Source organism: Chelonia mydas, chromosome 21 (genome assembly GCF_015237465.2).
Source record: "Chelonia mydas isolate rCheMyd1 chromosome 21, rCheMyd1.pri.v2, whole genome shotgun sequence".
Lineage (NCBI taxonomy): Eukaryota > Metazoa > Chordata > Testudines > Cheloniidae > Chelonia > Chelonia mydas.
In genome coordinates, this window is record NC_051261.2 from 10306881 (window position 1) to 10319120 (window position 12240).

The 12240-nt window shown below is 50.8% G+C and overlaps 1 protein-coding gene and 1 long non-coding RNA gene across 6 annotated transcripts in view; both read right to left on the reverse strand.

Moving 5' to 3' along the window:
* LOC122463495 overlaps nt 1-1187 on the reverse strand; it is a 169028-nt gene extending 167841 nt beyond the window's left edge. Inside the window, exon 1 of one of the 2 annotated variants that reach the window (XR_006286920.1) lies at nt 1090-1187. This is a non-coding gene — a long non-coding RNA (uncharacterized LOC122463495). The remainder of the gene's footprint in view (nt 1-1089) is intronic. The other variant, XR_006286921.1, reaches the window with a different exon arrangement.
* Nucleotides 1188-10910: 9723 nt separating this feature from the next.
* GRM4 (glutamate metabotropic receptor 4) overlaps nt 10911-12240 on the reverse strand; it is a 245303-nt gene continuing 243973 nt past the window's right edge. For all 4 annotated transcript variants that reach the window (XM_043533672.1, XM_043533671.1, XM_037885170.2 and 1 more), the window contains one exon: nt 10911-11651. In XM_043533672.1, the coding sequence (XP_043389607.1) occupies nt 11602-11651 (50 nt within the window). In that variant the 3' untranslated portion in view covers nt 10911-11601. The remainder of the gene's footprint in view (nt 11652-12240) is intronic.

Sequence of the window (12240 nt, forward strand, 5' to 3'; positions counted from 1 at the left end):
GCTGCCTTGGAGGTCCCTGCTGGGATGCAGGAGCAGACCTGCCCACCACAGCACCTATGTCTTGCAGCGAGTGCTGTTAAATTGACAGCCGTGAGTGGCATGTCGGATTAAGATCAAGGCAAACTGGCCTTCGTGAGTGAGATCCCCGAGGGGCAGAGATGCGATCAGCCCCAGAGGAGGAAAGGCAGCAAATTAACCCATGGAGCCCCCAACCTACAAACACCCCTCCCCTGCCACCCCACAGCATACCAGCCACCTCCCAACTCCTCCAGCAGCTATTAGAGACGACACTGTTCCCTTCCTAGCCTCCAGCCCTGTGCTGTGCTCACAGCCTGTCCGGCCGCCATGCGGGGTGTTAGGTGAGACCAGGGCAGCCAGAGTTCTCCCACAGCCCTACAGCAGCCAGCTTGCTGGACAGGCCAGAGGTGTCTCCGACAGCACAAGAACACTGGCCGCTCCAAGATGAGGGAGCAAGCAGCAGAGGAAGGAGAGAGATGGGGACAGGGTCAGAGGGGTATTAATGGAAAAGCCAAGTCTAATAAGCAAGCCCATCACTGGCCCCGGTGGGGACAGCACCACAGCCTAACTGCCAAGATTACAGCAAGACCCAATCTCTGCCAGGTTACAGTGCAAGGAGCTGGCAACTAACAATAAGTCTCCATGACCCAGTCAGCCCTCAGCCTGCCTCCTGCAGCTGCCAACAGGAGGCATAGACTACAATTAATAACTCATCCAGGAGGTGTTTTGGTGCTGCGGCCATTTCTCCACTAGGAACATGGCAGAGGCTTACTGAACTCATCAGACACAAGCACCACCCACCAGCCTTCAAATGGAAGCAGCTTTCAGTCTGCCCAACCCCATCCTGGGCTAACAGTGGTTTAAGGACAAGGAGACCGTTTCTCATCCTGTCTGCAATACAGCTATGCCCAGGCTGGAGAACAAGCAGCATCATTGGCATACAAGCCCAGCACAGACCTCTGGCATCAGGGAAGTAAAGATAAGCAGCTCTTCACAGCTGGGAGCAGCATACAGAAAAACCTTTGGAGGTGGATAATTAGGTGTCCAAGGACCACAGTACTTGTTTCCTACCTTTCACGGCACACACAAGACTCAGCAGTCCAAGGTGACAAGCAGCAGCTTATTAGCCCTGAGAACAGATCCTGCCTTTCTCCCCCCTAGAGGAAACCAGGGGGGGCTTCCAGCTTCCTGTTTTATGGCCTGTTGCTAATTAGCCCCAACTGGAGCACCTATCCTCCTTGATTGGGGTGGTTTCTGCAGCTGTGAGCTCCTGCGCGCGGGACACACACACACACACACACCTTCTGTTAAACCTTTCCTGTACGCACTGTCCCAACACACTAGCCTGCCCAGAGCTCTCAGTGTGCCGTTCTGCTTTGAAGATCAACCAAGTAAAATTCCACCTTCTTGCCTCACAGATCCACCTCGCCCCCACTCCCTGTGTATTTGGAGTTCTGGCTGTTGACTTCCCCGGCAAAGGAAACTACAATTGTGGTGCTCCAGCCCTTAGCGATTCATTCGGGGCTTGTTTCCCAGCTCCCCAGTCACTCAGCTTCTGGCTCTGTTCTGGACCACCGACCCACCTGGAGTAGTCAGTGCTTGGAGCAGCATTGTCTGACCCCAAAAGGAGCCACGCTCAGCCCTCGGGACCAGCTGGCAAGATGCAGAGTTAGAGGATCCCCTCGTGTGACAGCTGCTATCTTAGCCAGCCAGAGTAGGAATTGAATGAGGCCCTCCCCAGCTGAAAGCCCCTACAGTTAGGGGCAGGGACTGCATCTTACTGTGTGTCTGTATATGCCCAGATCCAAATGCTCCCGTTTGTTTTCCCGGCTCCCCAGGAGACGGGTGCAGGCCCAGCACCGTCATCGCTTTCACATTTCCACATGCAAATGGCAGGATCTGCCGCCCAGATCTGCAAACCCAAGAACACCGGCTAGTCCAGAGAAGCACCCAGAGCTCTGAACTGGTCGAGGTTCACTCTCCACTCGCTTTCGCTACACAGGGGCCCCCAGGCTACAGACTTTCCATCCAGACCTGAACCTCAAACACCTCCCCTGGAAATGGGAGCGTTTGTGTCTGGGCTTGTTTGGATTATTTATGACTTCATGTTACACTAGCATAATGAAGCCTCAGCCACGCTTGGGGCCCAATTGTGCTCAATGCTGTGCAGACGCACAGTAAGACGCAGTCCCCGCCCTGGCGAGTTTCCACTACAAGTAGACCATGGATTGAGTAACATCCCTCTTTGACAGATGGGGAACTGAGGCACAGAGAGATTAAGTGATTTACCCAAGGTCATACAGATACTCTGTGGCAGAGATAGGACTTGCATCCCCATTTCCTGAGATACAAAGACCTTCCATCCCACCTTGGCTCTGAGCTTTGGGTCCAGTCGCTAGTTTCCATCTCTCTCCTGGAGCTGCAGCCTTTACTCTGGCAGTCCAAGACAGGGGTTCTCACAACAAAATATTTGGTGGCCTGAGAGTGCGGCTACCAACTCTTGCTGGTGGCTGCTCTGACAATTTTGCCTAAAATACTTAATTAACTTTAGGAAAAAGAAATAAATATGCACAGCTACACATCCAAATCATTGTAGTTTATCTATGTGGGTTTTGGGTTTTTTTCACACTTAATAATAAAAATAATGTACAGTTGTCTTTATTCTTTACCGACCCAAACAGAATAGAAAGACAAATAATAAGGTGCTTTGAATGTTCTTTCTTTCTTCTTCTTGTTGTTGTTGTTGGGGTTTTTTGTTTGCTTTTTTGGTTGCTCTGTTTTAAGACTTGCTAGCTACTAAGTGTGTTGTGAAAAGTGATATTAACAAACAACAAATAGCACTTTTCACAGCAGATTTACTCAGCCCCAGCAAGCCTGGGGACAAATTAAACCCTGGATAGGGAAGGGGGTACAGAGGCAGAGAGGCCCAGAGGTGAAGGGGCACTGGGAGAGGCAGTGGGGGCCACAGGTGATGGGGGAGCGGGAGCTCGGGGCCAGAGCTCGCCACCGCACAGCCAGAGAACAGAGCCCAAAGCCCCACGCCGGGGACAGGACCTGGGGATAGAGCCCAAAGCTCCATGGCTAGAGCCTGCCACTCGCCACCCCAGGGCTGACGCCCGACCCCTCCGCCCCTGGGAAGGTGAGGAACTCACTGGCTGCCTGCTCCTCCAGCTTGTGCGTCTCCAGAGCGGGGCAGGGCCTAACCACTGCTGGTGGCCCCTGGGGAAGGGCTGCTGGTCCCCTCCCCACAATCACCGCCCAGGAGGCTGCGGCTGCAAGTAAAGCCCCAGTGGTCGCATTTGAGAAATGCTGGTCTAAGCGTGCACTCTTGCATGCTGTATCCTCCATTTCTCTGTCAGCCACATGACCACTGAGAGCATTTCAGGGAAGGGATTTTTTGGAGCTGGGTTTAATAAGCAGCGCACTGGAGAGAACTCAGAGATGCCAAGAGCCACACGCTGCAACCTCTGAGCAGCCGGCTGGTAGGAATACACACTGAGCCTCAGTGCCGTGCAGCCGGGCCCGGTGACGGGGGAGCACTAGTGGGAGGGTCAGCTTCACTGATGCAGGCATCAGTGAAGTCACACAAACAGGACCCAGTGGACCGGGGTGGAATACTACAGGGCTGGCTCGTGCAGAAAGTCGACTAGCTGCTCTGACGACACCTGCCACATGAGCTGAGATAGGTCTGCGCCACCAAATGCAGACACAACCTGGGTCCTGAAGTGGATTCACCCCTCTCCATAGAATAGACGGGCACCAGGGCTGGATCCACCCCCTCCCCACAGTGCAGCCATGCACCTGGGTCAAGATCTGGATTCACCCCTCCACACAATGCTGCCACACACCTGGTCCTGATCCGTCCCTCTCCACAGTGCAGCCATGTACTAAATCTGGATTCCCCGTGCCCCCCGCGCCACGCCACTAAGAGCAGACACACACCAGCTCCAGAGCCATCCCTCCCCAAACGGCCAACACACACACCAGAGTCAAACTTGCCCAGAGGCATTCAGCTCTGGCAAAGCAGCCGTAAGCCCATCTGGAAGGCTAATGATTAGCCCTAGTGTACCATGCCACGCTGCAATCCCTGTGGTACAAGTGTTCCCAGAGGATAGCACACTCTCACACAGCCTCTTTCCCCAGTCTCTCCCTCCCTTACCTTCATGAGGTGTCTCTGTGCCCCGGGGGGCTGCTTACCTCTGCCTCCAGTTTCACCACCAGTGGTGTTTAACCATTGTGACCCTGTGGGTGGAGTGCTCCAAGCTCCAGGGATGGTGCATGAGCAGTGACAGAGCCGAGATGATTGGCAGAGGCGCCCCAATAGGCTGGGAGCCCCAGATGAAGGAAAGGAGTCGGAAGCGTTTACTGCAGAAATGTGGCTGTAGTTACCATATTCTCAGCTTCTCCCAGCAGGAGGCGCTGTGAGGGCGGTGGTCGCTCTTAGCACGTGTGATGAAAGAACAGCGCAGGGCCCAGGCAGGACGAGTGGCACTGCTCCACCTACGGAGTCTTTGCAAAAACTATTGTATTGCACCTTTGTGTACGAGCTGCAGACATGCAGGAGGCAGGCAGCCCTCCCGGGGCGAGAACATAATTAAAATGCTAATGAACCTGACTGGCAGAAAGGATGTTCACACTGTGTGTGCCTTTTTGAAATGGAAACAAAAAGTGCTAACTGTAAACAGGGACTAAAGGTCCCTTTCAAAAGGCTCCTGTGCCCAGGGACGGGCCCTTCGAGAGCGTGTGCAGCAGTGGAAATGCTGCCATGTATCAAGCGTGCCATTGCGTCTCCATACACTAATGAGAGTTCTGACGAGCCACGGACAAAGGAGAAGCAGCTGGGTAAAGCAAGAGAGTGCGCGGACCAAGGCCAGGCAGCAAGCCAGTGGAGCCTGCTTTACAGAGGCATGAGTTTGTGGTTAAGGGAATGGACTGGGACCCAGGTGATCCTACCTCTGCCACCGACTCCCTCTATGGCCTTGGGCACATCACTGCCTCTCAGTCCCCCATATGTCAAGGAATAATGAGCCTTCCAGTCTCCCAGCCTTCTCCTGTCATGTCTGTTTAGACCGTGAGCACTTTGGGGCAGGGAGTGCCGCCAGGTGTAGGAATCTAGCATGCAAGGGCCCCTCACCTCAGGTAGGGCCTTGGGGCAGCACATACAGTAAAAGGGTACAGTTCACTTGCCCGCACCTTTTAATGCCTGTACTTGAAGTATGACTTGTATTGTGGCTGCTCGACTCGCAGGGGCAAATGGCCCGGGGGGGAATGTGCTGCTTGCACCTGCCGAAAGCGAGGCTGGCTGTCAATGCTTTTGAAAACTTATGCCCAAGGCGCTCCCAGACTGGGCCAGGCGGTGCAGCACAAAGACAGAGCTGTGGGCCTCAGTAGATGAGGAAAGGATGCTCGGTGAAACAGCCGGGGGCCAGGAGCAGCGACGCATACACCAACTGCACCATAACTGCGTGGTGTTCAGCGAGCGCGCCGTGCTTGATACCTTTGCAACAGCGCTGCTTTATTCTGTGTCTGGTGCCACCTGGCTGTGTGCAACCAGCACCCCACTGAGCCTCTCTGGCTGGGACGCTCGGTCCCTAATATCTCAGGCGTGGCTCTAGCTGTCTCTAACCGCTGGGATTTAGGGTATGTCTGCATTGCAGTCGGGTGTGACAGCAGCACGTGTAGACATACCCGCGCTAGCTTTGACTTAGCTAGCACCAGTAACAATAGCAGAGAAACTGTGGCCATGGGGGGCTATGCAACCCTGCCACATCCCTGGGTATGTCTCATCTGACTGGCCCGCCCAGCGACATTGCTGTTGTTAGTCGTGCTAGCTTTAATCGCATTGAATCAAAGCTAGCGTGGGTGTTTCTACATATGTGCCAATCTCACTGCCTGATTGCAAGTCAGACATTCCACAGGTTCCCTGGCCGGCCTGGGACTGAAGACAATGTGACTGGTGGAGAAGGAAGGGAAAACAGGCCCAGGCCATAAAGTAGCGACAAAGAGAGGCTGCAGGCCCAGTCCAGGGGAATCTATGCTAACATGAAGTGATCTCCTCATGGTAGGTTCTAGTCATAACTGTGGTGGTCATATGAGCAAAGCCCTCACCCTTCCCGGTTTTCTCCCTCCACGCATCTGTTTCTCCACCTCACTGTCCCCTTTCACCTCTGCTGATCTACTGCTTTCAGCTGGAGTGCCTGACAAGGAATGCTAGCCACGAGGAGCAGAGTCACCCCGGAGCTCTTTGTAATGTTTAGTCTTTAATTAATTGCCAAGTGGCACTGACACCCCAAGGGAGAAGAGATCCCAAGAAATCAACGGCAGCTGCTTCTGAGCTTTCTAAGGGCCACGTGGATCTAAGCTTCCTCGTACTGTCCTCTACGCTGGCACAGCCGTTCCCTTGAGAGGCCAGCTTTGGTTCGCAGGAGGGGTGAGGTTGTGGGCAGGTTCAGTTGCAGGTCCAAACTAATTCATTTGACAGCTGATTGATTGATTGATTAAGTATGAATAAAACTAGCCACCAAAAGGAGCCCTTTGCTCCACCCCTGAATTGTTTGCAAACCATCCTCATCTTCCCAAATTAGCGTCCCTTTGTGCTAGCTACTATATATACACACAGAGTGAGAGACACTCTCTGCTCCTAAGAGTTTATAGTCTAAATAGACAACGGAATGGAGTGAAAACAGAGGACTACAGAAATTAAACAACTTGCTGAAGACCCAGCTAATCCATGACATGGCAGAGCCTAGAACCCATAATTCTTAACCCAGCAGTTAGTGCCTTATCCACTAGACCACGTCACTCTCCAAGAATCTGTCTATACTGCGAAGAAAAGCCCTGTGGCAACAAGTCTTGCCCCTGGTGGTCAATTGACTCAGGCTCGTGGGCAAAAAATTGCAGTGTAGCTGTTTGGTCTTGGGCTGGAGCCTGGCCTCTGAAACCTAGCAAGGGTCTCAGACCCGGGGTTCAAGCCTAACCCCAACCATCTACACTGCGAGTTTTAGTCCCACACGCATCAGTTGACCCTGGCTCTGGACCTCAGAGCTGTGGGTTTTTCTTTGCAGCATAGACAGACCCTGAAGGGCTCTGTACCCATTGAATGGGTGGCACAAACAATTTGCTGCCTATGACCTGTTCATTTCAACAAGGCCCTCTTAGCAATTGGGTCTCGCTTTACAGTGTTGCCTTTGTCAATAGTTTTAAAAGGGTCAATAAATGACAAATGGCCCTTTAACAGTATGAAACAGCCATGAAGTGCATGTGTTGTAGAGGGTTATTGAGTTGGCATGCTCTTTGGGGTGGGGAACCATCGTTTAGTTCTGTGGGGTCCTGGGCCATGACTGGGACTCCGATTTGCACTACACAGATAAATAAATACTTGTGGATGGGGATAGTCATACCACGGATAGCCAAGCCCCTAAGACCCATAAGGTCAAAACCTCCCCCCAACCTGTGTGTGTTTTCATCAATACCCAGCGATCAGGACTCTCGGGGTATATTCCAGGCGAAGAGGGGCCCTCACAGACTGCCTGTTGATTACCCCACAAACTTTACCCAGGCAGAGTACCTGCCCCAAAAGCATAAAGAATTTCCTTGGTCTCAACTTATACCCATGAAGACATCAGCTTAATAGCAGCACAAGTGGCGTGACCCAGGCTGGAATAGTGGAGGTGCTGGATAGCAGCAGGGCAGGCTGGGAGCGGATGGATCAGTGCAGGGACTCAGGGTTGGACAAGTAGGACGTGCTTCAGTTGAACACCGATAAAACCATGACTGTGGTTGGTCTGGCTCATCTGTGTGTATTGTTGACATAGGTGTTACAATTATAAGAATGTGTTTAGTTTTTAGACTATTGAATGCTTCTGAACTGCTGCATTCATTAAGCTCATTTATAGCAGTTGTATCTTACAGTGTAAGGTAATATTTGAGCAGTTGTATGATGAGCCTCTGTGACTGTAAATCACCAGACAGGAGGGAGACATTAACTTGTGTGAAGTGCTGGTCTCCAACAGAAGGTGTTACATCCTGCCCAATGGGAAAGGTTCATTGACACCGGACGGATTATCATGGGATGTTAAAGAGGACAAAAGACCTTTGTGGTTCCTCCCTCCCCCAATGAAGAGGCATCATGCAAGTGGATTCCTTCCATCAGCTGACTTTGCTGTTCAGAGTACAAGGGAGGAGGGGGATAAAAACTCCTAACAAGAAGGAACTGGGTCTCTGTGCTGCTTGGACTCTGAGGAGGGGGGGCAGGTTTACTAGGCATAAGCAAGAGATCCCCAGTGCTCAGCCTGGGTTAGTCCTAAAGCCCCATTAGAAGCTTCTATAAATAGCAAGCTTTTTTTTTTTTAACTTAAGAGTGTAACTCATTTGTGTGGCTATGTTTACCTGCTGTAACCTCGTAAGTTACTCTCATTTCCTTTTCCTACTTAACAAATCTTTACATAGTTCAGTAAATCAGCTACAGATGTTGTCTTTGGTGTGAGCTCTAAGGAGCAACTGACCTGGGGTAAGTGACTTGTCTTTTGGGACTGGGTTGTAACCTTAATATTGCAATGATTCTTGGTGTAAGGGATCAGCTATCACAAAGGCGGGGTCACGTGGGTGGCGAGCTCGATCAGAGTGCTCCATGGGGACTGTGTGACTCCATGTTAAAGCTGTTACAGTGCCCGAGGAGTTTATACTTGATAACTGTATAGAACTCAGAGCCAACTGGGGGGTTGTTGCCTGGCTTCCTAACAGTCTGCCCTGAGGTTGGGCCTCACGCTCTTGGGTCACTGCAGGCAGCTTTACAAGCTCAGAGTGGTTTTTCCCTAAACCTGGTGTTTAGAATCTTGCCTTTCATTGCTAACCAGCCACCACTGACTGAGCCATGTCAGACACATCAAGCGCTTCCTTCATCTCTCCTGGCACCATTTCCCTGTGCACCTTCCTGCCCACGGGGCTCCAGCAGAAAAGGCCATTAGAAGCAGTTTTGATCCCAGTGCTGGGGCCGGTTGACAGCCTTGCAGGCCGGAGGTCTTGTCTGGCTACAGAGCGGGCAGCGTCAGGGCAAGCTGCTCCCACTCTGCTTTGCCAGCACGCCTCATCCCTGCTCTGAGGGAATCCCACAGGGAGGGAGAGGACAGGAGCGGCTCTAGCCATTTTGTCACAGCGCCCGAGCCAGGAAACCCCCAAACAGCCAATCAGAGCACACACAAAAAATAAAAAAGCCCCAGGATGTGACACCTGCGGGAAGTGGGTACCCCAGGTGACCACACTGCTTGCCTGCCCCTAGAGTCGGCCCTGTGAGAGGGTGACTGTCTCCATGGCCCAGCCTATCCTTGGCCTCTACTGAGTCTGCCAACCAGGGGCCCTCTCAGCATCCATTGGGATGAGAGAGGAATCCGGCGCTTTGTACTTCAATGGAGCCTCTTCAACTGCAACCCGTTCAATCCACTAGTGCAATCAAGGCCCACGCCTCACCTCACTCATTTCCAGGCCAAAAGGGACCCTCATGAGCATCTAGTCGGACTTCCTGCAAAACACAGGCCAGGGACCCTCCCCCCGAAATTCCTGGAGCAATAAGGGCTGGTAGAATTAGAGCACATCTTTCAGAAAGCAAGCCAGGGTGGGAACTGCAAACGCCCCCACGTCTCAGGGTACGTCGGGAGGTGTAAATTCCAGCTCGAGGAGCCATACCTACACTAACTCTGATCTGTGTGGCAACACAAGCAGCCGCTTGGGTACACCCCTGGTGTCACAGACAGGTATGTATTTGGGGGAGCTAGCCCCTCCCACACCACCATGGCGACCCTATTTTTAGCACGCTAGCTTGCTCAGAGCTAGTGTGGGTATGTCTCAGTGAGCTGGGGACCACACCCCAGCTCAAAGTGTAGAAGTGCCCTCAAAAGCCATTGAAATTTACGCTTCTAAATCACTTGGTTACGTATGAAAATCCCATCTGTGATCTTGAATTTCACACCTTCATATACTGGAGAATCCACCGCATCCTAGGCACACTGTACGGCTTTTCGGTTTTAATGGAGAAACACCAATAAAATACCCCAGGACAAAAATATCTAAGAGCTTGTCACGCAGACTACAAGGATGTGATTTCTAGAGCTCACAAACGTGTGGTGCATTAATTGATCCATGTGTCCCCCTATTGGCGGTGGGTGCTAAAGGTTCCCTATGGCATTTTAACATAGTGTGTTACTATGTTAAAGTACACAAGGGAACATTACAAAGTGACCACTCATTACAGTATATACTGCTGTAATGAGCAATGTATAGAATATACAAGGAAAAAGTCTTGCATCCTCCCAGATTTTTGGACATCTTCGTAAATCTTAACGTTATCAACTACACTTTCCACAGTATGCATCCAATGAAGTGAGCTGTAGCTCATGAAAGCTTATGCTCAAATAAATTAGTTAGTCTCTAAGGTGCCAGAAGTACTCCTTTTCTTTTTGCGAATACAGACTAACATGGCTGTTACTCTGAAACACCCCATGAAATTAACAAACCCTGAAGAACAGAAGCCCTATTAATAAACCTCCCTTAAAAATGTGCACCCTATTTCTAGCCTGAATGTATCTCATTTCAGCTTCCAGCCACTGGATCTTGTTCTGCTTTTGTCTGGTAGATTAAAGAGCCATTTGATAGTAGAAACCTTTTCCCCACACAGGTACTTATCGACTGCGATCAAGTCACCTCTTTGCCTTCTTTTTGATAAGCCGAAGAGCCTCCCTTGAGCCAGCCAGCGACATGTACCAATAAAAGACAAATGCGGAGTGCAAAACCATGGTCTTTTATTAGAAAGTTCCTCGTATAAAAATGATCATGCTCTATACTTTTCATCGAATAATTCATAAACATCCAGGCACTGAACTTAGGGGTTTTTTTTGTTGGGTTTTTTTTTTGATTGGTCAGTACATAAAGCAGACATAATTCAATCCATATGGTCATCACATACATCAATTGTACCACCTATAGAAATCAGCACTTTGAACACAGTCTAGATTTTATTTTAATTTTTTGTTGTTTTTTTTTTTAAATCTTTAATTTTTTTTTTTTGCAACACATAGAACTTGGAGAAAAAGAGAGAGAAAAAGTGAAGAGAGGCAGAGGAAGAAGAGAACAAAAGAAAAATGGAAAATGAACAAAATAAAAAGAGAGAAAGTGAAAGAGTCTTCACAACCACAAACGATCTCACAAATTGTGGAAAAGGGAAAAGGTATCTGCATTTTTTTTTTATTTTTCCAAGATACAGGAAAAAATCCCCCAAAGATTTATTAAAGTCTGTCACCTCTGCCCCACTGTATGTGCACCCTGGTCGGTTGTTCCTCTTTCTCCTCCCGAGAGGCGTGTGTTTTGATGTTGGTTGGTTGGTTGGTTTTTTTGCCGACGTTAATGGCCATCTTCCCAAGCAGCATCCTCCACCAGCCCAGCCAGTAGAATTAGGCACCCACAATGCCGTCTTCCAATCGAATCCAACTTCCCCATCCCCCGGCTTCCTGCGATGAGCAACGTGATTCAACTCTCCAGCTTCTCCTCCTCCTCCCCAGCAACTCCTCCCGGGGTAGTTATGATCAGCTGGAGTTAAATTGCATGGTTGCTATAGCTGACGTAAGTCTGTTTGGTAGCCAGAGCTGGAAGGAGAGAGAAACCACATATGTATCATTAATGAAGCCTTCCTGTACCGTGACCTTGAACAGACCTTTATGCCACTACAGCTTGGGTGGGCATATAAGATAAGGCTCAGCCTCTGCAGTGGTGCTGGAACCATTTTTATAGTGGGGGTGCTGAAGGCGGAAACCATGTATTTGGGTTGTAATTGCTACTTCAAGCCGGGGGTGTGGTAGCACCCCTAGTTCCAGCACCCATGAGTCTCTGAAGACTGCCAGGCAGAGATACATCCTGCTGCATCCAGGGTCAATTCTGCACCTCCATGCAAAGGCAGTGAGCCATGGCCTAGATTGCAGAAGTGCTCAGCTCCCGCTGGACCCAAGGAGAGTCTCAGACGTTCAGCACCTCCGCAAATCAGGCTGTGAGGCCCCAGTTCTACAAGGCCCAAGATGCAGGGGGAAGACCGCCCTCCACCTGTCCCACACAGGATGCAGAGGGTGGAGTCTCAGAGGTGCCAAAGATGGGGAGAGAATAAGACGAGCAACCAGAACAGGTGCCTGTGTTTGTGGAGGGAGTTCAGGGAAGAGTGGAGGGAGGTTTCATGGAAAACAG